At 40.8% G+C, this 23,999-nt stretch overlaps 1 protein-coding gene across 1 annotated transcript in view; it reads right to left on the minus strand.

Moving 5' to 3' along the window:
• The window catches only part of celf5a (cugbp, Elav-like family member 5a), a 283,398-nt gene that overhangs the window by 48,963 nt on the left and 210,436 nt on the right, over positions 1–23,999 (minus strand). Inside the window, exon 4 of the mRNA XM_063013153.1 lies at positions 579–707. Within this exon, the coding sequence (XP_062869223.1) occupies positions 579–707 (129 nt within the window). The remainder of the gene's footprint in view (positions 1–578; positions 708–23,999) is intronic.

Here is a 23,999-nt window from a genome sequence, read left to right on the forward strand (position 1 = left end):
ATGTTAATGTAAGGCACTCAATCTATTTTTGGGTCTTCAATCTCACACTTATAAAAAAGAAATCCATGCTTTTTCCCTAGGCAGCAAAGAATCTGCATCATGTAACTTACTAGACTTTAATTTTGATCATTTATTTAGCTTCTCCAAACTCAGAACCTCTTTCTGTTCGTACGTCTTTAGAGAAATCAGGAATTGTTTTGACACTCAACTTCCTTTCATCCATAAGCCTGCCGACTCGCAGAACAACTCCCCGAGCTCCACAAATAATCTCACAGCAATTTTCATAAACACCAGCAGGGGAAAACTACAACTCCCACAGTGCTTTGCTAAATGTCAGGCTATATTAGTGTCTATCAGTGTCCTCAAAGCCTTGGCGAGCAATAAATGAGAGTCTGCAGAAAAAAAGCCAAACAAAAACAAATAAATAGGCTTAGATATGCTGTCATGCTCCCTTTACGGCTACTACACGTCCCCCGTGGAGGGTGCTCTTTTGTATAACAAGCCATTTGGAAGCTGAATAAGATTTCTGGGTAGATGTTACTTCAGCTGTTATTTTGCATTAGCGGAAATGGTCCTACCTTTACTGTTCCCATCAGGACCTCTTAGCACTGTGCACTCCTCGATGACTCCATAGGGCTCGAACAGGCGGTACACGTCTTCCTCCGTCTGTTGTTTGTTCAGCATCCCCACAAACAGCTTCCTGTCTTCTAAAACAAAGAGCACAAGCAGTCTGAGAAAATGGTCGTTGATTTTTCTTTTCTTTTTTGTGCTTTACAAAGTAGCCCTGGAGCCAAGTGCTGATCTAATTTCTGGACTGTAGCCATCGACTACAAACCAGGTCAGATTTGATCTGGACGGTTTACTGTGTCTCGTTGAGTGGAGTTATTTCAGCCGTTCATCCTGCGCTGGAGTTGCTTGTTTTAATTTGAGTAATAATTAGGTTTGATATCCACTGGGGGATGTGGCCGAGCCTGTGAGGGTAAAAGTGTGAGTCCCAAGAAAATGGTAGAATCCAATCAAGTCCCATATAGTGTCATAATCTGTGGACTTACAGTATATTAGGGTTCCACTAGTATATTAGGATTGGTAGAAATACCACAAATAGTAATGCTATTTTAGACATCAAACTACCATGAACCAAGCCAGGGGTGCTCATTAGAAATTAGGAAAGGGTCCAAACAGGGGTGGGGGTGAAGGCAGATCAAGATTCGCCAGTCTTTGTCGCCAGTCTTTGTGGTCAAGCAGCATAACACAGCATGTTTTTCCATATATTCAGTATTAAAGTGAAAGTATTTATTAAACTTTAAGTCACCATTTTTGTTCTACAAGGGTTCTTCAAAAGTGACATCACTTTTCTACATAGTCACTTTCCGGCATTTTTCCAGCATCGTACCAACTTTTTAATGCCATCAACAAAAAATGTTTTTATTTTTTATATTTTGTTTATCCTTTTTCTCCCATTTAGCACGTCCAATTGCCCGATTGCATCATGCTTCCTCTCCACCAATGCCGATCTCCGCTCTGACTGAGGAGAACGAAGCTAACCCACGCCCCCTCCGACACGTGGGCAGCAGCCGTATGCATTTTGTCACCTACACTTTGATGAGTGCAATGCGGATCAGCACTGTGTACGGCAAGACACACCCTGAATAATGCACTCTTTTCCCGTCTCTGTGCAGGCGCCATCAATCAGTCAGCAGAGGTCGTAGCTGCATTAGTTATGAGAGAGTCCCAATCCGGCTTAATCCCACCCCTGTCTGAACAACAGACCAATCGTTGTTCATGTGGCTGCTCAGCCCAGCGGGCAGGCAGAACTGAGACTCGATACGATGTATTTAAGATCCCAGCTCTGGTTGCAGCGTGTGTTTTTACCGCTACGCCATCTGAGCGGCCGGCAAAAAATTATTTTGGTTGGAGCGTGTAGCCACTGATGCACCGCTGCTTTCACATCATCATCACATTAAAATCTTCTTCCCCTTAAAGCATCTTTAAGTGTCCAAAATGGTTACTACTCCTCCCACCCTCACCGTTTCCATCCAAAATATAAAAGTTAAAAGATCCCTAATATATGCATTCATTTTTTGTTTTTATTTATTTATTTTAGTAATTATTTTCTCAAAGCATTTATTTTCAAGCACTATCATCCATCTGCTATTAGAAACAAACTAGACTTTATTAAGCAACAGCAATAATCAAACATTGACTCTTAACAGACATTCATTGAATAACATACCTATCCTGAGCATTATGAGCGGTGAGGGTAAAGTGTACCCAAGCATCACCTACAAGTAATCCCACATCCTCTAATTTAGTAAGGAGACATCCTGACAAACTGCATGTAGATTTTGTAAACTAGGCGTTTCATTTATACTTTGTACCTCATGCTGTAAAACTAACATTAACCTAATTAGAAAGCAACCACAGCTCGAGGCTCCCCGGAGCTTCGACTCAAACTAATTGTGTGTGCTGATTTTCTCTCTGTACACATGTACTGTATATCTGATGCTATTAATGGTTATCAGGATTTTGAGCTGGTGTTTATATGGCTCAGTAAGAACGTTATTGGGAGCTGAATGATCTGATATTCTACAGCTTCCACTTTATGCTGACCTGATATTTCAGACAATTCACTATGTTTCATTCTCCAAGTCTTTGCCCCAAAACTGTACTTAAGCTCTGCTGATTTAGTATTTTGAGAATACTTTGTGATCACAATGATGAATAATGGAGAACTAAAATAACACAGTTCTAGCTGGTACTGTTCAAACTGTGTAAACCAAGGATTCTGTTTATTATTCAAGGTCATTCGTACTTGTTACTGCAAGCATAACATAACATTAAAACCACCTCCTTGTTTCTACACTTACTGTCCATTTTATCAGCTCCACTTACCACATAGAAGCACTTTGTAGTTCTACAATTACTGACTGTAGTCCATCTGTTTCTCTGCATGCTTTGTTAGCCCCCTTTCATGCTGTTCTTCAATGGTCAGGACCCCCACAGGACCACCACAGAGCAGGTATTATTTAGGTGGTGGATCATTCTCAGCACTGCAGTGACACTGACATGGTGATGGTGTGTTAGTGTCTTGTGCTGGTATGGTCTTGTGACCAACTCAAACAGCAGCAATAGATGAGTGATCGTCTCTGACTTTACATCTACAAGGTGAACCAACTAGGTAGGAGTGTCTAATAGAGTGGACACAGTATTTAAAAACTCCAGCAGCGCTGCTGTGTCTGATCCACTCATACCAGCACAACACACACTAACACACCACCACCATGTCAGTGTCACTGCAGTGCTGAGAATGATCCACCACCCAAATAATACCTACTCTGTGGTGGTCCTGACCATTGAAGAACAGTGTGAAAGCAGGTTAAAAAGATATGTAGAGAAACGGATGGACTACAGTCAGTAACTGTAGAACTACAAAGTGCTTCTATATGGTAAGTGGAGCTGATAAAATGGACAGTGAGTGCAGAAACAAGGAGGTGGTTTTAATGTTATGGCTGATCAGTGTATATATATATATATACAGTTCATGCACATGGCAGAAATACACTGAACAGGGCGCCAATCCAAGTCAAGATCCGAAACACAGAGCTTCATTTTTGATCTTGACTTGGGTTGGACTTGTAGACTCAATCTTGACTCCATCTTTGTTATGTGTGATAATGGACTTGTTTTGGAGAAGGCCAAAAGTGGGTTCCTTTTGTCGTCCTGTATTTTCTTAATATTCCTGCCTGATGAGAATGAATGATTCCCGAGTGTAGGAGCTTCCGTCTGGGGACAGTTGCCCCTGGCACAGACTAGATTGTTTGTGGCAGGATCAGAAGGTGAGTTTCAAAGTAGAGACGATTCATCGTGACATCTGTCAGAGTGGATTGGGAAGCATTTATCTGCAAAAAACAGTGCTCTGAACTGGAAAATAAAAGGCCACACCATGCTGGTCCTTCCTTCCTGGAGGGGACACTCAGAGCCGAAGGTGGGCGACTGCTGTTTTTGATTTGTGTTTTTGCCTTCGAGCTCCCGCGCCAACCTTGGACATTAACATACCATATGCTGCTGACCCATATGAATCTCATAAACACATACAGGGTGAGGACATTTATTCCAGCACAGATGTAAATCATGTCGCAGTCCCCGTTCCGAAATTTCACTAGGAAACCACCGCGGGCTGGGTGGAATATTATTAATATGAGAGACACAAACCTCCTATTAGATCTCAGTGGGAGTATGAATATGAAACAGTGGAGAATCATAAAGTAGTCAGAAGACGGCCTTCAGGTGCAGCCACAAAGTTTCTGCGATAAGGAATCACCAGGGGAGTTCTGGGAAGCTTTAGAGCCACTCGCCATCCTGACACAGAAGATAATCCTAACACAGACACTCTTTGAAACACATACTTTTACTTTCTCAAACCCGCTACAGTTATAATAAATCAGCACATTTGGGCAGGGGTGAACGCTGCTAAAGCGTTTAACAGAAGATCACAGGCTGCAATTCTGTTTAATGGAACCTATAGAAACAGCAAACATTATATGATGGATCATTTCCAGGAAGGACCAATTTTACAGAACAAAATTTAATTAACCTAGGGTTACAGTAGGAACCTAAACCAAATTACCCATTTCTTGTGCATTCTGTTCAACATGCAGCTTTTAAAGTACTCAGACACTCAAAAAAATGTGGTTTAATTTCACTTGGGTGGCATACTCTGATTATAGAGATTTAGTTCTGGGACAAAGATGCTAACATTTATTTTACTTCTCTTCCAACACAGTCATTGCCAATTCCCCTGCGCTAATTACATTTAGTTTATTGCAGAACAGCTATGAAGATGAGAAAGTGAGGGTTAACACATGCTTCCTTGAGGTGCAACTGGAGGTGGCACTAACTGCCATGTTGTACATTTAAACTGGTATACGCAGATAATTGGCTAGAAAAGCAACTTTACAACAAAGCATCAAGGAAAAAACTTAAGCTGATATGTCACCCAAATAAATAAATAAAATAAACAAATAAATAAATTTAAAAAATAATAACATCTAAATCTGTTTATTATTAATAATAATAATAATATTAATAAAATAATAACAATATTAATAATAATAATAAAATAATAATAACAATAATATACTAATAATAATAGAATAATAATAATAATGTTATATTAATAATAATGACAATAATAACAATAATAAAATATTATTAATAATAATAATAATAACAATAATAATAATATAATAATAATAATGTTATATTAATATTAATAATAATAAAATAATAATATAATATAATATAATATAATATAATATAATATAATATAATAATATAATAATAATAATAATAATAATAATAATAATAAATAATAACAATAATAATATGCCCTGTGATGGACTGGCGACCTGTCCAGGGTGTTTCCTTGAATTGTAACCACCGCAAACCTAAATAGCATGAATGAATGAATTAATTAATAATAATACCAATAACAATATAAAAATCTAAATAATCATAAGTTACATAAGTACAAAAATCAGTTTCTGTAACTATTTTTATGCTATCGGATATTTGGGCAGGGGAAGGGGGTGACTGAAACACCCTAGCCATTGGGAGGTGCACTTGTCAACTTGTCAGTGTGCTCTCAGTGCAGGTCCCATGCCCAGACAAAAATAGGGGAGATGTGTCAAGAAGGGCATCCAGCGTAAGCCATGTCCTAAATCAGGTATTCAAACCAGATCCACTGTGGTGACTCTTAAATACAGGAGCGGACGAATCCAAATTCTAAACTGCAGATTTGTGTATACTATTTACTGTAATGCCAGAAGTTTCTTGCACATTTAAATATGCTAAGGAATTAAACGTCTAAATTTGAAATATATTTTTTATAGATAGCTCTAAATGTGAATCTTTACACCTAACCATTATTGACATATTTCACTAAATGTCCAATCAAAGTTTTGATGGATTGCTTTTGTTCCCCAGGCACGGTGCCACAAAGGTGCTCTTCATGTTCATCTAATTTCTAATTGACTATGTGAGCCGTGTGCATTTGCATAGCTTCCTCCCCAGTGTCCTTGATGGTGGGCACAGCCCTGCCAGCTGTGGTGCGGCATCCAAAAAAATTACACCCATCAAGCTTCATCAACTTCACCTGCTACAGACGCTTTTTGTTTAACACTCGGCAAATGAAGCGGCGCCACAGCGAGCGGGGAATATCATACCACGGGGACCTCAACTTCTCAGGGAATTTAAGATTCGATGACATATGAGTGACCTCCATTCTTATTGGTTTACTTTTAGTGCTGATGAGCCTCATTACATTAGTCATCACCTGCTCAATAACCAGCAGAAACGAGCTCAAATAATGAGTCTGCAGCTCGCTGTCACTACTGAGAAATATGACACGTTGAGTGAGGCGTCTGGAGATTGGAAAATTAAGTGGCTCCCGCAAATTCTGCAACCATGATTGCTGCAAATCAAAAGTTTTCCTAAGCTGTGCTCACACCGCAGGCAGGGTAGCACCAAAGTAGTGTTTTTCCACAGTTCCATCCTTTGTAAATGAATTCTAAACTTTTAATTCTTTTCTGGGCCATTTTATAAGTGGTACTGAAAACAGATATGTTTCTTACACAGGAATGTGAATTACTAATGAATTCAGCAATTAGAGCTGCAGTACTGTAATTCCATAAAGACTTTAGTATTCAATTAATACTTTAAGATTATTAAATGAGCTTACACCGATCAGCCACAACATTAAAACCACCTCCTTGTTTCTACACTCACTGCCCATTTTATCAGCTCCACTTACCATATAGAAGCACTTTGTAGTCCATCTGTTTCTCTGCATACTTTGTTAGCCCCCTTTCACCCTGTTCTTCAATGGTCAGGACCCCCACAAGACCACCACAGAGCAGGTATTATTTAGGTAATGGATCATTCTCAGCACTGCAGTGACACTGACATGGTGGTGGTGTGTTAGTGTGTGTTGTGCTGGTATGGGTGGATAAGACACAGCAGTGCTGCTGGAGTTTTTAAACACATCACTGTCACTGCTGGACTGAGAATAGTCCACCAACCAAAAGTATCCAGCCAACAGCGCCCCGTGGACAGCGTCCTGTGACCACTGATGAAGGTCTAGAAGATGACCAACTCAAACAGCAGCAACAGATGAGCGATCGTCTCTGACTTTACATCTGCAAGGTGGACCAACTAGGTAGGAGTGCCTAATAGAGGGGGCAGTGAGTGGACACAGTATTTAAAAACTCCAGCAGCGCTGCTGTGTCTGATCCACTCATACCAGCACAACACACACCAACACACCACCACCATGTCAGTGTCACTGCAGTGCTGAGAATCATCCACCACCTAAATAATACCTGCTCTGTAGTGGTCCTGTGGGAGTCCTGATCATTAAAGAACAGGGTGAAAGAAGGCTAAAAAAGTATGTAGAAAAACAGATGGACTACAGTCAGTAACTGTACACCTTTCCAAAAGGGATTTTCTTTCTTTTCTCTGAAATGATTAGCAACCAGTTTTAGTTGATTTTGGAGCAGATATTAGCTGCTTGAAATTCATGGCAGAGCTGTTTTTGATGGATTTTTAATTAGAGCTTACTATCTGAATGAATTTTCTCTCAGCATAAGGTGACAGTTCAGGTTTCCTTTATGATCCTGGCAAAAAAAAGTGCAAATGATGATGAGGTGGTAATGATAATGATGGTCATTATTATTATTATTATTACAAATTACCATCAAGTCACTGCTATTTTGGGTGCTGTAAAAAGTGAATTTGCAAACAGGGGTGCCGTATCTGTGAAAAGCTTGGAAATCACTGCTGACCACTTCTGGCACTGCTGACCACACCGCTGATCGCTTGCTGGCACAGTTTGTCTCATTTTTTCACCTACACAATCTGTGTTAAACCCTTACAGTGGCAGTTTTAAGGATAGAAAATGTGTGAGATACAATTACTATGACAGCAGTAAACTCTGAGAGAAGTAAAGAACTGCCCTACATCAGCTGTCCAAATCCAACAGTAAATTGCACAGAGATATGAAAAAATAGCAAACGATATTAGCATTTTAATGCAGCAGGACAACACAAGCTGACAGATATTCAGTAGCGTTCGGCAGCACTGAAGGCAGAATAACAAACTGCTGAGCCTCATGCTGACAGAAGAAAAAACAGCGCCAACAAGAAGAGAAAGAGAATTAGCAGTCTGTTTCTAGGATTGTACATGCTTACAGCCCCATTAAAATAACACCACACGTAGACCTCCATCATGTATGCACGCATAAACAAACAGACAGTCGGGGTGAGAGTAATTAACCTATAGCACGCAGAGAAGAGCTTAATCCAATTCATTACAAGCACACGTCTTGTAGTGGTAGACGAACTAATGAAGTACACCAATCCTCTCTGACCTCTTGTTTTTGTTTCTCGTATTTGACGTGTAATGATGCTCTGCTCTGTATAAGCGGGATCGTCTTTGAAATCACTAGAGACGTTTGCCTGCTGTCTAATTCTGATATTCTAATATCCCTAAGAGACAGCACATTTATCACAACACATTTATCTCTTTAACCACTCCTGAAAATATATATGTAATAAATATCATAGGAAAAAATTATGCATGTTTAGAATATTTTAAGATGCGCTATAAAAAGCCCTATACAAATAAATTTGACTTGACTTCAGATGGAAACTATTAACTTTTGGCCCAAAAGCACTTAAGGAACATTTGGTAAAGGACCATGAACCTTAAGCACTAAACCTAGATCTGTTGGACCTGGAAACATCAGTACTAGATCTCAAACCTTCAGGACTGCACTTTTGGTACTGCAGCAGAACGATGCTTTTGGGCAAATAAGTATCCATGCCCTACGATATACTGGTGCTTTGTCCAGGGTGTACACCAGTTTCACACCCCATGTTTCTGGGTGGTGCCCAACCCACAGTGACATTGATCATTGTTTCTGTCACTTTCTGTCCAATTCTGTAACATTAAAACCACCTCCTTGTTTCTACACTCACTGTCCATGTTATCAGCTCCACTTATCATATAGAAGCACTTTGTACTTCTACAATTACTGACTGTAGTCCATCTGTTTCTCTACATACTTTTTTAGCCTGTTTTTTACCCTGTTCTTCAATGGTCAGGACCACCACAGGACCACCACAGAGCAGGTATTATTTGGGTGGTGGATGATTCTCAGCACTGCAGTGACACTGACATGGTGGTGGTGTGTTAGTGTGTGTTGTGCTGGTATGAGTGGATCAGACACAGCAGCGCTGCTGGAGTTTTTAAATACTGTGTCCACTCTATTAGACACTCCTACCTAGTTGGTCCACCTTGTAGATGTAAAGTCAGAGACGATCGCTCATCTATTGCTGCTGTTTGAGTTGGTCCTCTTCTAGACCTTCATCAGTGGTCACAGGACGCTGCCCACGGGGCGCTGTTGGCTGGATACTTTTGGTTGGTGGAGTATTCTCAGTCCATCAGTGACAGTGAGGTGTTTAAAAACTCCATCAGCATTGCTGTGTCTGGTCCACTCATACCAGCACAACACACACTAACACACCACCACCATGTCAGTGTCACTGCAGTGCTGAGAATGATCCACCACCTAAATAATACCTGCTCTGTGGTGGTCCTGAACATTGAAGAACAGGATGAAAGCAGACTAACAAAGTATGTAGAGAAACAGATGGACTACAGTCAGTAATTGTGGAACTACATCTACAACTATATTATAAACTGTATATATTAGGGCTATGAGTACAGGTCTCTGGCAAAAAAGGTTGATAAACTTCTGACAATTCATCTTTGCCAAAATCCAATGAAAAATGTACAATCCTATCAATGTGTGGCTCATAAATCATACGTCTGCCATGCAACATCCACTGTATTAACATTTCTAATACTGCAGTGCTTTTTATATTGTCTTCCATCATAAAATGCTGGGATGCCATTAATATCAGGTAGAAATAGCAATTTAGTTCTTCTCAGTTCAGAAACTCCATAGTTCATGTTTATTTCTGCTTAATAATTTGCATGAAGCGCCTTCATTTTTTTTCATTTTCACTGACCACTTGAATGCACACTGGACAGGGTGCTAATTCATTGCAGTGTTCCCATACTCATCTGTTTACTAAGCTCATTACACATCTCATTTCAAAACCATGGTCATTAATGTAGAGATGACACAATCCCACCTCCACCCCCCACCACTCCTTTCCACCTTGGCTATAAAAGCCAACGAACATTTCATAGTCAAGTCATCGTCTTGGCCCTTATATATGAGGGACTATGTGTACAGGTCTCTAGCAAAACAGGTTGATGAACTTCAGTCCTGGCACATCTGATAAAACAGAAGGGCATCAAATGTTGATGAAGAGAAAGCCCTTCAGCCCATTCACTGTGCCAAATGGACTAAAGAATAATGTGAGAACTTTGCTGAGCTGGCTGCAATCCATGCTGGGTTAATGGATCTGTACGTTTGTCGTGCCAAATTGCGCCTCTTCAATAAGGGACTACTTTTAAGGACAAGCAGGGACCACAGGTTGCTCTGCCTAATGGCCAAGTTTCATCATTGTCCTTTTGAGCAGCGCTTTTCACAGTCAGTCACCATCCAGCAGAGCCTTGATATGAATCTCACAACTCATCCATCAGCAAGCGGCCTACTGGGATACATCAGAGTCCAAGTGCTTTCACACACACACACACACACACACACACAGGCTGCCAAACATTTCATCCCGCTCAGCTTTGCACTGTGCTGGCACCGAGGCTGGAGCAACTATTGCATCAGCTTGCACTGAGGTTTGGAAAGCGAGCACAAATCACACATAGATCGCTCTCAGCAAGCGCCTGACACATTCCCCCACTGTTCAATCCAACCTGGTAAAAATAAATAATCGCATTCCACTTTCTCTCTTGAAGAGCACAGAAAAAGATATTTCTACCATGCTTTCACATCAGCATCATACTTCTGTTTTTCTGACTCCAGTCCACTGCCAAAATGCTGCCCAAATTTCAAGGGTCCATACGCCATCTCAGTTTAGCAGTTAACAGTTTGATTCTGAGTCCTGGAAACTCTGGGCATAAGGCAATACGCCACACAGAACAGGGCATCTATCAGTGGCATCACATAATTAACCAACAAACAAACCAACTAACCAAAAGTACCCACTCACCAACCAACCACAAAAACTACCCACACACCAACCAAACAAAAATACCCACTCACCAACCAACCAAAATTATCCACTCACCAACCAACCAACCAAAACTACCCACCAACCAACCAACCAAAATTACCCACTCACCAACCAACTGACCGAAACTACCCACCAACCAACCACAACTACCCACCAACCAACCAAAATTACCCACTCACCAACCAACCAACCAACCAAAACTACCCATCAACAACCAAAACTATCCACTCAACAATCAACCACAAAAACTACCCACCAACCAACCAAAACTACCCACTCACCAATAAACCAACCAAAACTACCCACTTACCAACCAACTGACCAAAACTACCCACTCACTCACCAACAACCAACCAACCAACCAACCAACCACAACTACCCACTCACCAAACAACCAAAACTGCCCACCCACCAATCAACCAACAAATCAACCAACCAACCAAAACTACCAATTTGGCATTTTCCTGGTCATTGTTGGGGGGTGAGGGGGTGTCAGCAACACTGAAAACAGAGGTTTCATGGCAATAATACATTCCGGACCAGGTATCAATTCACAGCTACTTACTCAGTCACTTTTTGGGCCAATTTAGATTGGCCAATCCACTTGCTCTGAGAGAATCCACATGAACAAGGTCAGGTAACATTACAAGCCACACCCAAAACATACAGCAACCTGAGGCAGGGATAGCTCAGGAATAATATGTCGATTATTTTATTCCTTTATCTTTTATCTTTGTATAATTAATAATCTTTAGTAACCGATTTATAGCAGGATAACAGTGGGTACTGTTACATGAAACAGTAAAAAAATGCACATGTTTTTTTCTTACACTTACAGGCTTTCAGACTATAACAGACTGGACACAGACTTAAACATTTTATTACAGTCATGCAGTTTAGAACAAATTTACTCTCAACATGCTAAGGTGAAATATCACTCCCTGTCATGTGCCAGCTTTAACATATTACCATGCAGCCCATAAATCCCCCACCTGCCACACGCCGTCCATACGAGCTCTGTATAAATATTTTCAATATTGTAGCTCTGTTTACACTGTCTGCCATCATGATACCTCGACAGGTCTCATCACTGCTCAGATTTTTTTTTCTTATACATTTCCTCGTGCTGTTTTTAAAATTCAGCTGCATTATCACGTCAACCAGCAATCCTTACACTACCACACAGAGCACGGGCAGACTAAAACAGACCAAAACAATCAATCTGTGCCAAACTCCAATGAAAATTTACAATCCTATCAATGTGTGGACAATAAATCATATGTCTGCCATGCAACGTCCACTATATTAACATTTCCAATACTGTAGTGCTTTTTATATTGTCTTCCATCATAGAATGCCATTAATATCAGGTAGAAATCACTATTTATTGCAATTTATTTACTATCATTGCTTCTCAATTCCGTCTCAGTTCATGTTTATTCCTGCCTCATTATTGGTATGACAAACCTTTATTTTTTATTTTTTCATTTTCACTGACCAGTTGAATGCACACTGGACAGGGCGCTAATTCATTGCAGTGTTCCCATACTCGTCTGTTTATTAAGCTCGTTACACATCTCATTTCAAAACCATGGTCATTAATGTAGAGATGACACAACCCCCCACCCCAACACCCCCTTTCCACCTTGGCTGTAAAAGCCACTATTTTCTCGAGAAAGGTGAAAAGCTGTGCTGTTGGGAATCCCTTTATTCATCTTTATTTTCAGTTTGATCCTGAGTTTTGAAAACTCTGGACACAAGGCAACAGGCCTCAAAAACAGGGCATCTATCAATGGCATCACATATTTAACCAACCAACCAACCAAAACTACCCACTTACCAACCAACTTAAGAATCTACACCAAACTCATACAACCATGTCTTCATGGGCTTCATACATTTTAAGTGATTTTTCTCATAAAAATACACTACATCACCAAAGTATTAGGACACCTGATCATGATCATGAGTTTGTTGGACATATCATTTAAAAAAAACTAATGCTATTAAAACGGAGTGACCTTTATGTGATCATTAGAGGTTTTCCCAGAATCACTGGGCTCAGTGCAGTAACACAGCCTGGACAGGATGCCAATCCGTTGCGGGCCTTCCCCCCTTCAAGACACTGCCAATCATGTCTGTATATAGACACCTGACTGGCCAGTAGCACCACTGGGGATTTGAGCCCTGGAACATAGTAGTATATATACAGTATATACTTAAGTAATATTCACTTCAACTTCTCCACCTGGTACTTGGTGAATAAATACAGATTCTGATTCTGAGATTCTGATTCTGTAACCAGTAGGCCTCTGAATCCTTTTTTTTTATTTCCAATGAACAATATTCATTCATGAGTTCCCTTTTTTGGGAGGAAAAAAATGAAGAAGGGGAAACAAGTCAACAAACAGAATTAAGCAGCCAGAGTGTAACATCGTCCCCAGTCTCCCCTCTCCCCTCCACAGGAACGACAATGCTCCATGTGTGCTTTGTTTTGTTTTTATGTTGCTGTATACACTCCCCTTGATATTCATTTGCTGCTTGTTCATTGTCAACAACTGTTCCTGTTTGTCCTCCTGATTGGTTTGGGCATGAGGACCGCTGTGTGTGATTTTGTTCCAGGCTGAGTGTTTGTCATTCCTAACATATGAAGCATTTCCTAGAATTCTTGATTTCTGTTTTGTGATTCTGATCGTGTTCTGAATCCTGTTATCTTGTTTGATAGATAGACAGACAGTCAGACAGACAGATAGATAGATAAATAGATAGATAGATTGATAGACAAATAGATAGATATATAAATAGACGGATAGATAGACGAATATACAGAAAAAACAAACAGACAGACAGATGATAGATAGATTGATAGACAGATAGATATATAGATAGATAGACTGATAGACAGACAGACAGACAGACAGACAGATAGATAGGCTGACGGATAGACAGACAGAAAACAGACAGACAGATGGACGGACAGACAGATAGACAGACAGGCAGATAGATAGATAAACAGATAGACAGACAGACAGACAGACAGACAGACAGACAGATAGATAAAAGGATAGACAGACAGATAGACAGACAGACAGACAGACAAACAGACAGACAGATAAATGGATGTTGTCAGGTCTGTTGTAAAGTTTGTTGTTTCTTTGTTCCTGTTCATGCTCATGATACATGTTCTTGGTTCCCATGTCCTTTACATACTGCTCTTCCGGTCTCGACTTCTGCCTGTTTCTGGATTACGGTAATAAATTTGCACTAATAAAATGTTTGCTGATGGTATGAACTTGTGTCCTGCCTCCTCTGTCCACTCCACAGAGAAAGCTGGACATGATTTGTGATTTAAAGATGAAGCAAAGCTGAAAGTGGAACACCTACACCAGAGAAGAATGAGGCAAGAACCAGGCTAAAGTCTGAGATAAAAGTGTCAAGGACTAGGGCAGGAAAGTCAGAGGAGAGCAAGGCTGTAGGCTATTTGTTACAAAGCTGTTGCTTTTTGGCATGTGGGAGAGCTCTAGTTTGCTGGCAGATCTCAAGAACATTGTCTAAAAGCAGTTCAAAGATCAGTCAGCAGGCAGGAAACAGAAATCCTTCTGGAGGAGGGCCGCAGGCGAGAAAGGCTACCACGCAACAGCACTGGCAGGACCCTGGAGGAAGTGGGATTGCATCTTCATCGGCCACATTATGCATGAGACCTTCCGCCTCGCAATGCATTTTATAATCCATATTCATTCCTGCTAATCTGGCAGTGGGCTGGCTCGTAGCTCACATTCTGTATCTTTACTCCCAAAAGTGCAGTGTTAACATTTATGCGTGGGAAAACGCTGGACAAGGATATATAAATAATTCCATAAATACATAAATAAATATGTAAGCATGTATAGAATTTCACAACAGCTCAGATTGAGTTGCTTCATCGCAGATAGCGGAGCCTGAACTGAAAGTGTGCTGCACACTGATAAGCCTGGAGTTTCACACCTCCTCTTCAGTTTAATAGTGCCTGTCTGTCCATGGCTGGAAAATAGGGTTTCACAGTAATAATGCAGGTTCAGGGAGATGCCAGTCATTTTGATGAACATGTAGTATCGGTTTCCATATGGTCAGAATAATGCAGTGTGCAACTCAGCAAAACACTTACACCAGTGATAGAGACAAAGTTTTTACTTTCAGTATATCAGCTAAAGTTTGTACACGTTTCCACAGAATAGAAAACCTTTATTTGTCATATATACACCAACCAGGCATAACATTATGACCACTGACAGGTGAAGTGAATAACACTGATTATCTCTTCATCACAGCACCTGTTAGTGGGTGGGATATATTAAGCAGCGAGTGAACATTTTATCCTCAAAGTTGATGTTAAAAGCAGGAAAAATGGACAAGCGTGAGGATTTGAGCGAGTTTGACAATGGCCAAATTGTGATGGCTAGACGACTGGGTCAGAGCATCTCCAAAACTGCAGCTCGTGTGGGGTGTTCCTGGTCTGCAGTAGTCAGTATCTATCAAAAGTGGTCCAAGAAAGAAACGGCGGTAAACCGGCGACGGGGTCATGGGCGGTCAAAGCTCGTTGACGCACGTGGGGAGCAAAGGCGTCAGGATTTTAACGTCATATTTTAGGGTCAGATTTTACACAGTCATGGACAATTTTGTATCTCCAATTCACCTCACTTGCACGTCATTGGGAGGAAACCGGAGCTCCCGGAGGAAACCCATGTAGTCACAGGGAGAACATGCAAACTCCACAAAGAAAGGACCTGGACCGCTCCACCTGGGAATCAAACTCAGGACCTTCTTGCTTTTTTTGGGATTTCTCCACTTGTTTTAACAAAACAATGCCAAGCTAAGTGCATATGCTAGTCAAGCCTGCCTGCAGTCTCCTGTCACCAGTTAAAAATGCAGTGCAATACAAGATAATGCAGACCCTGGACTATTGAGCAACTGAGATGTTAAATTAATCAAGAATGAGGAAAAATAACTTTCACAGGAACAAGAATTGCTGTGACTTACAGTACTGTGACAGTATACAGTCTAAGCAATTGAGGGTTAAGGGCCTTGCTCAAAGGCCCAACAGCAGCAACCTGGAAATGGTGGGGCTTGATTACTTTTGATTACTAGTCCAGTACCCTAATCGCTAAACTACAACTGACTGGGAGGAAACTGGAGCACCCAGAGGAAACCCACAAAAATGTAAACTCCACACAGTAAGGACCCAGATTGCTCCATCTGGGAATTGAACCCAGGGCCGTCTTGCTGTGAGGCAACAGTGCTACCCATTGATTTGCACATCATTGCTGACTGTTTTGTACACACACACACACACACACACACACAGTAGAGGTCTCTAGTGCAGGTAGACTAACGTTTTTGGAGGAATCTGTTTGCTTCCTCTATTGGATGAACACCTCAGCTATGAGAGGAGTTTTTCCTTCCTGATGCTGCATCCCTAACGCTTATTAAAAATGGATTAGGGAGAGAGGGAGATGGGAGAGCGAGTCTCATTCTGTGCTTATCCTAAGCTTCATCTGGGAGTTTCGACAGGCCCATTTGTTTTCATTTACGGGATGTTTTGTTCGATATCTAATGAAATACTGTAAGTATCTATATATCGAGCGAACCATCAGGCGTGATGGCTGTAATTGGTCACCGGCTGTCATTTCACTCTACGTCTTCCCCCATTTCACCGGCCGTGTTTGCTGGATTGCATTTGTGTTCTAATAACAGAGCTTAATATTTTCCCTCCCTCTCTGTCATGCCTGCAAAATTGTACCGTATCCATTATGAATTACGTGCAGAATTCTGAGGGATCTTATGCAACATACAGTAAATATTTTAAATGTCATGTAGAAATGTTATTCTGTTTATTAATGTATGATGTATCTTGCAATGAAGCGTAATATTTGGCATCATTACTGCACATGCACTACTGTGTACATGGCAATGTTCATTTATTTATACAAATATCCATTTATCTGATGAAAGCGTTGCTCATTAGGGCGCTCAAGTGTAAAAAAATGAAATAAACCCCTTATCGGAGCAATAGCTGTCAGGCCTGCTGTGTTTCATCTCACCTGAAATGAACGTAGCGGGCATGTCATTAGGGATTATCTGGGATTTATCGATGATGAAATGGTGGGAAAATACACAGAAAGTGAACTATTTCATCATGGCGACGCGATCACGTTTGATATTTGCCCCACATCATTTTTCATGTGCTTTTCACTTTAGGTACTTGATCTCTCTGAAGACGAGTCTCCAGAGATGCCTCCTTACTGATTCTGTCCTTGAACATTGCCAGGTATTTTCATTTAAATCCTACTATCCAAACCAGACCATCGTTTCTGCTTACGCCTCTCTAAATAGAGAAGAAACGCTCGCTTGCTCTCGCTCCCGAAGCTTATTTTAAATTCCAGAAAGCCTCTGGAGGAAAGGTAATATATCATCAGTAGAATAGGATTTATAATAGAAAAGCTCTCCAGAAATGCAAACATTTATGTCGAGAGAATGCACACCTTAATGGCGCTCTGGACAATAAGCCATTACTCTATGTGTGTGTGTGTGTGTGTGTGTGTGTGTGTTTGTGTGTGTATTAGTATGAACGAGTGTGTATTGGTGTGTGTACTGTTTGCTCGGTAATGGCTGGAGGAAAGTTTTAATCTTCACAGCGCTCTGTCAGCACTTCATTAAGGAAGGGGCTTTTCAGCTGCCGTGTGACTGACAGGGAACGGGACAGGGGGCGTCCCGTAATTCAGATTTCAATTGGCGGCGACGGTGCTGCCAGGTAACGTGACGGATTATCTGAAATGAGTTTAGTCACTTCATTGCTGATCACTTATTGTACACAGTTGTCAATTAAAGCTCCCCGGAGAGGCCGAGCCCGGGCGTCTGCCGGAGCCCTATAAACCACTGACAATAAGAGACATACAGACATGGAGGGAAAATGAAAAGTTCATCCAGGGATGGAAGAAGAGGACAATTCCAAGGACCTCAAAGACTTTAAGACTACTACAAGGGATCTTCAAAAAGTTTCAGCACTTTTATATTTTAGTTGGAAATGTTGATGGCAGGAGTAGTAGTGATCAGTCGTGTCTGAGAGACTGAGTGAGAGCTTATAGTCCGGATTTAGCACCATCTGATTTTCACCTTTTTGGATGCTCAAAGAAGCTTTAAGGGGAAGAAGATTTTCATGTGATGATGATGTGAAAGCAGCGGTGCATCAGTGGCCACAAGCTCAACCAAAAACATTCTTTGCTGATGGCATTAAAATGGTACAACGCTGGGAAAAATGCATCACAAAGGAAGGTGACTATGTGGAAAAGTGATGTCATTTGTTTCTGGAATTCTTAATAAATAGAGTTTTTAAAAGTGCAGAAACTTTTTGAAGAACCCTCATTTTATCTATAGGGGTTACAGCTCCAACTAGGATTCCTCTGCTGCATGTAGGTGATCTGTTGTCTTTCTTGATCAGTATAAATGAAGGTTGCCAATGTAATATGAGGAATTAAACATGCTTTGTTTAATGTTATGTACCTTGAGGAGGTTAACCAGCTGAACTGAAAGACAAGCGTCCCCCCTCTCCATTCCCATAACAGTAAGGGCATTCCCATAAAGAGTCATATAAGACACGCAGGACTTTCATGAAGCTGTAATCATATGCTTTAAAAACACAAAAGTACACATGACCTTTCAAGGACACCGATATTAACCCAGTTAAAGTCGTCATAGCTATTAAACCATCCTGACGCTTACTGCTTTTTTCATCAGCTTATGTAATTTCTGGTAAAATAAAAAGAGCGAGGATATGTAGGAAGAAGTAGAAAGCAAGAAGTGTGTGAGAGGGTTAAGGTTCAGATACAAGGAGCAATAGCAGATCTTTCTCTTAAGCCAAAAAGCATCCATCAGCCTCGCAATGTCAAAGTGACAATCCACTCTCAAAGCATAAATTACACCCCTGATCCACTGTTACCTGTGATTAATGCACACTCTTCTACTGTCCTGAGATGAAAAGCTGTGATTGAACCTGTTTTCATGGTTTAAAAGGGTACAAAAGACCTCCAGTGTGCATGGAGATGGATTCCGTTGGTTTTCTTTGTCCGTGTGAACAGTAAAATATTGAGATGAGCTTTAAGGTGCGGATTTTGACACAGTTACTTCTTCTTTGTGCTGCAGCCTATAAGCCCATGACAATGTAAAGTTTTACTGATGACTGTAGATGATTGTCATTCATGTTTAAGCAGCTTCTAATTCAGCAGACCTGTTTTCAGTCGTTCTTGTATTACATCTGACCATCTGGACAAATGTTCTCTTAAAATATGATTGACGGTTTGGGTTTTCTTTCTTCCTTTAGAATGAGATTACTGTTCCTGGTGTTGTTGAGTGCAGTTGAACTAGCCCTATTTATATGGGCAAAAAAGTCACTATCTATGGAGGCTATGTAATAATAGTACATACCATTATAAAACTAATAATATATAGTTATAATAATTTATTTCATTTTCATCAGCCGTTTTATCCTAGTCAGGGTCACGGCAGGCCCAGTTTTACCAGATAACGCTGGGCGCAAGGCAGGAACACCCTGCCTCTAGATAAATACGAAGTTATAGATAAATAATTATAAGCCCATGATGGTATTAAGCATATCATTACTAGCTGTATGTACATTTCTGACCCAGCAGACAAACATGATTACAAATAGAATGATTATCACATAACAAAGTAAAAGAAAGAATAATTTCACGTTTGGTCGCAGGTACAACACCAGCCACAGTGAAGTATGAAGGTGGGAGCATCATGATATCTGACTGCTTCTCTGCAAATTAAACTGGGGCATCACAACACTGAAAGAAGCATGAATGGAGTAATGTACAGATGTATTAGTGACAAATTCAATCGTATCATACAGGAATCAACAAGAAATCACAAGTTTATAATAGGAACCCATAAAACACTGGTGAACAGATGACAACTGGCCCATAGTTATTGGGCCAAAACAAAACCACAATGCAATAAAGAACTTTGCACCAATGCAATTGCAGTCGAGGTGGGTATATTGCTGTTTACGCCTCCTCCGACCCGCGCGCAGCCCTTAACGGAACCCTTTTTCACCTATGCACTCTGCACACAGTGTTTGAAGACCTCACCCACATAGTCCGGTCATACCACCCTAGCAGAACCGTGTCTGCTGCAGGCACTGCCAATTACGCCCGCTAGATGGCGCCCAGCTGACCTGTGGAAACACCGAGTTTTGAACCGGGGAGTTCAGAATCTCTGCGCTGGTGTGCTAGCGGAATATCCCGCTGTGCCACCCGGGCGCCTCAACTGGTTTCTTAAAAGTGAATAAAAAATTAACTAAAAAATGAAGAAAGATTTGAAACCACAAATCTATATAAGGAACCCTCATAACATTGGTGAACGGATTACAACTGGCCAAGAGTATTGGGCCAAAACTAAACCACAATGCAACAAAGTATTTTGCACCAATAGCTGTTACTTTGTGGTGTCTAAATACTTTTTAAAATATCATTTAAATTTGTGAGCACTGTTTAGCTTATATTTAAAATACACATCTAAGCTACATAATGTTCATTCTTTGTGTTCTTCCTGAGTTCACTGGATGCTTTTATTCAGCATATCTTCAATATGTTTTAGTCATAAATTCTCAGCGTAACATTCATTTTTCCAGGCTTTTGTGTAAAAAATGGCAAATCTGACTCCATGCAAACTTTGCAGAGTCCACCATGATAAATACTGGAGTGGATCAGTTTTTCAAAAAGTCTTTAACCCAGAGTATACATAAACTTGACCAATAGCTCCGGTTGCTAATCTTCACTCGACAATATTTGCAGGCAGAGCAGCTGAAGGTCACGACTGCATACGCTACGTGTGTGTATACAGAACATTCACATATGAACATTTATTATCCCACATGTGACGCTGGCATTAAAAACCTTCTGGGACATTTTACAGATCTTAGAGGAAGATAAGGGATGAAAAGGGCAGCCTGCGAGCTCTCTGGCTCAATATACAGTAGATTCTAGTGCTTTGGTTACTTTTATCTTTAAGCAAAGCTTTTAACCGTTAGATGTGAGTGAGCTGGTCAGAGCAGAAGAACCTCCGAACATCCGAAGTAATTGGAGGGGAATTCAGTAAGGTTGTGACTCAGGCACTGAAAAGGGACAATAGATATAGAGCTCTTGAAGAAATGAATTTCTTTCCTTTATGAAAACAGACTTTCAGAAAATTTCAAGGTCAGGGTGACCAGAAAAGTGGAAAATATATACAGTGTATCACAAAAGTGAGTACACCCCTCACATTTCTGCAGATATTTAAGTATATCTTTTCATGGGACAACACTGACAAAATGACACTTTGACACAATGAAAAGTAGTCTGTGTGCAGCTTATATAACAGTGTAAATTTATTCTTCCCTCAAAATAACTCAATATACAGCCATTAATGTCTAAACCACCGGCAACAAAAGTGAGTACACCCCTAAGAGACTACACCCCTAAATGTCCAAATTGAGCACTGCTTGTCATTTTCCCTCCAAAATGTGATGTGATTTGTTAGTGTTACTAGGTCTCAGGTGTGCATAGGGAGCAGGTGTGTTCAATTTAGTAGTACAGCTCTCACACTCTCTCATACTGGTCACTGAAAGTTCCAATATGGCACCTCATGGCAAAGAACTCTCTGAGGATCTTAAAAGACGAATTGTTGCGCTACATGAAGATGGCCAAGGCTACAAGAAGATTGCCAACACCCTGAAACTGAGCTGCAGCACAGTGGCCAAGATCATCCAGCGTTTTAAAAGAGCAGGGTCCACTCAGAACAGACCTCGCGTTGGTCGTCCAAAGAAGCTGAGTGCACGTGCTCAGCGTCACATCCAACTGCTGTCTTTGAAAGATAGGCGCAGGAGTGCTGTCAGCATTGCTGCAGAGATTGAAAAGGTGGGGGGTCAGCCTGTCAGTGCTCAGACCATACGCCGCACACTACATCAAATTGGTCTGCATGGCTGTCACCCCAGAAGGAAGCCTCTTCTGAAGTCTCTACACAAGAAAGCCCGCAAACAGTTTGCTGAAGACATGTCAACAAAGGACATGGATTACTGGAACCATGTCCTATGGTCTGATGAGACCAAGATTAATTTGTTTGGTTCAGATGGTCTCAAGCATGTGTGGCGGCAATCAGGTGAGGAGTACAAAGATAAGTGTGTCATGCCTACAGTCAAGCATGGTGGTGGGAATGCCATGGTCTGGGGCTGCATGAGTGCAGCAGGTGTTGGGGAGTTACATTTCATTGAGGGACACATGAACTCCAATATGTACTGTGAAATACTGAAGCAGAGCATGATCCCCTCCCTCCGGAAACTGGGTCGCAGGGCAGTGTTCCAGCATGATAATGACCCCAAACACACCTCTAAGACGACCACTGCTTTATTGAAGAGGCTGAGGGTAAAGGTGATGGACTGGCCAAGCATGTCTCCAGACCTAAACCCAATAGAACATCTTTGGGGCATCCTCAAGCGGAAGGTGGAGGAGCGCAAAGTCTCGAATATCCGCCAGCTCCGTGATGTCGTCATGGAGGAGTGGAAAAGCATTCCAGTGGCAACCTGTGAAGCTCTGGTAAACTCCATGCCCAGGAGAGTTAAGGCAGTTCTGGGAAATAATGGTGGCCACACAAAATATTGACACTTCAGGAACTTTCACTAAGGGGTGTACTCACTTTTGTTGCCGGTGGTTTAGACATTAATGGCTGTATATTGAGTTATTTTGAGGGAAGAATAAATTTACACTGTTATATAAGCTGCACACAGACTACTTTTCATTGTGTCAAAGTGTCATTTTGTCAGTGTTGTCCCATGAAAAGATATACTTAAATATCTGCAGAAATGTGAGGGGTGTACTCACTTTTGTGATACACTGTATGTAATTCACATTACATGACAAGTGTCGTTTATTGCCGCTCACGCTTGATGACATCATTAACATGTGCCACTGATCTACAATTCATCCGCAACAGCCATTCAGAAATTAAAACACTGATCTACTCAAACTTTTAGCATTTAAAAAAATCATCTACTACTGCCACATCTAAAAACACTGTTTAAACACAATAAAAATCATCTACTACTGCCACATCTAAAAACACTGTTTAAACACAGTAAAAATCATCTACTACTGCCACATCTAAAAGCACTGTTTAAACACAATAAAAATCACATTATATTTCGCTTTATAAATGATAAATCGGACTTGGATAAATCGGTCTTGTCCCGGCTTGGAGATCTCTCACATCCTCAACCATTAATCCATTAGTGTTATGAAATAAAACAGACTACATCGTTTCCTGTTTAGCCACAGACGTCCTCTTCAAAATCCAGCGGGGTTTTTTAATAAGCGTGCTTTGGTTTTTAATCATCTAAAAACGTGACAGAACTTTAACAGAAAATCTCAACTCTGCGTCATTTCTAATTGTAGACACATTTGTTAAACAAGTCAAAAATGTTCTGTGTCTGAAAGTTAAAATAAAAACAGCAGTTGTGCATAAGTGTGATGTTGTAGGTTCTGTATTTATTCCTTTAGAATATTTGTTTCACAGTCTGAGCATCGTTATTTAGATAGCTAGTTTAACCATGGTGCATTAAGACATGTATTATTACTGAGAGGAGAAATTACGGTATTGGTATCGGACATAAAAAAAAAAATGGTATCGAGCCAGCCCTAGAATTTACTATGCAGCTTGGCAATGGTGGGGTGCAAACCCCCAACCTTC

The sequence above is a fragment of the Trichomycterus rosablanca genome, chromosome 17 (assembly GCF_030014385.1).
Source record: "Trichomycterus rosablanca isolate fTriRos1 chromosome 17, fTriRos1.hap1, whole genome shotgun sequence".
NCBI classification, from domain to species: domain Eukaryota; kingdom Metazoa; phylum Chordata; class Actinopteri; order Siluriformes; family Trichomycteridae; genus Trichomycterus; species Trichomycterus rosablanca.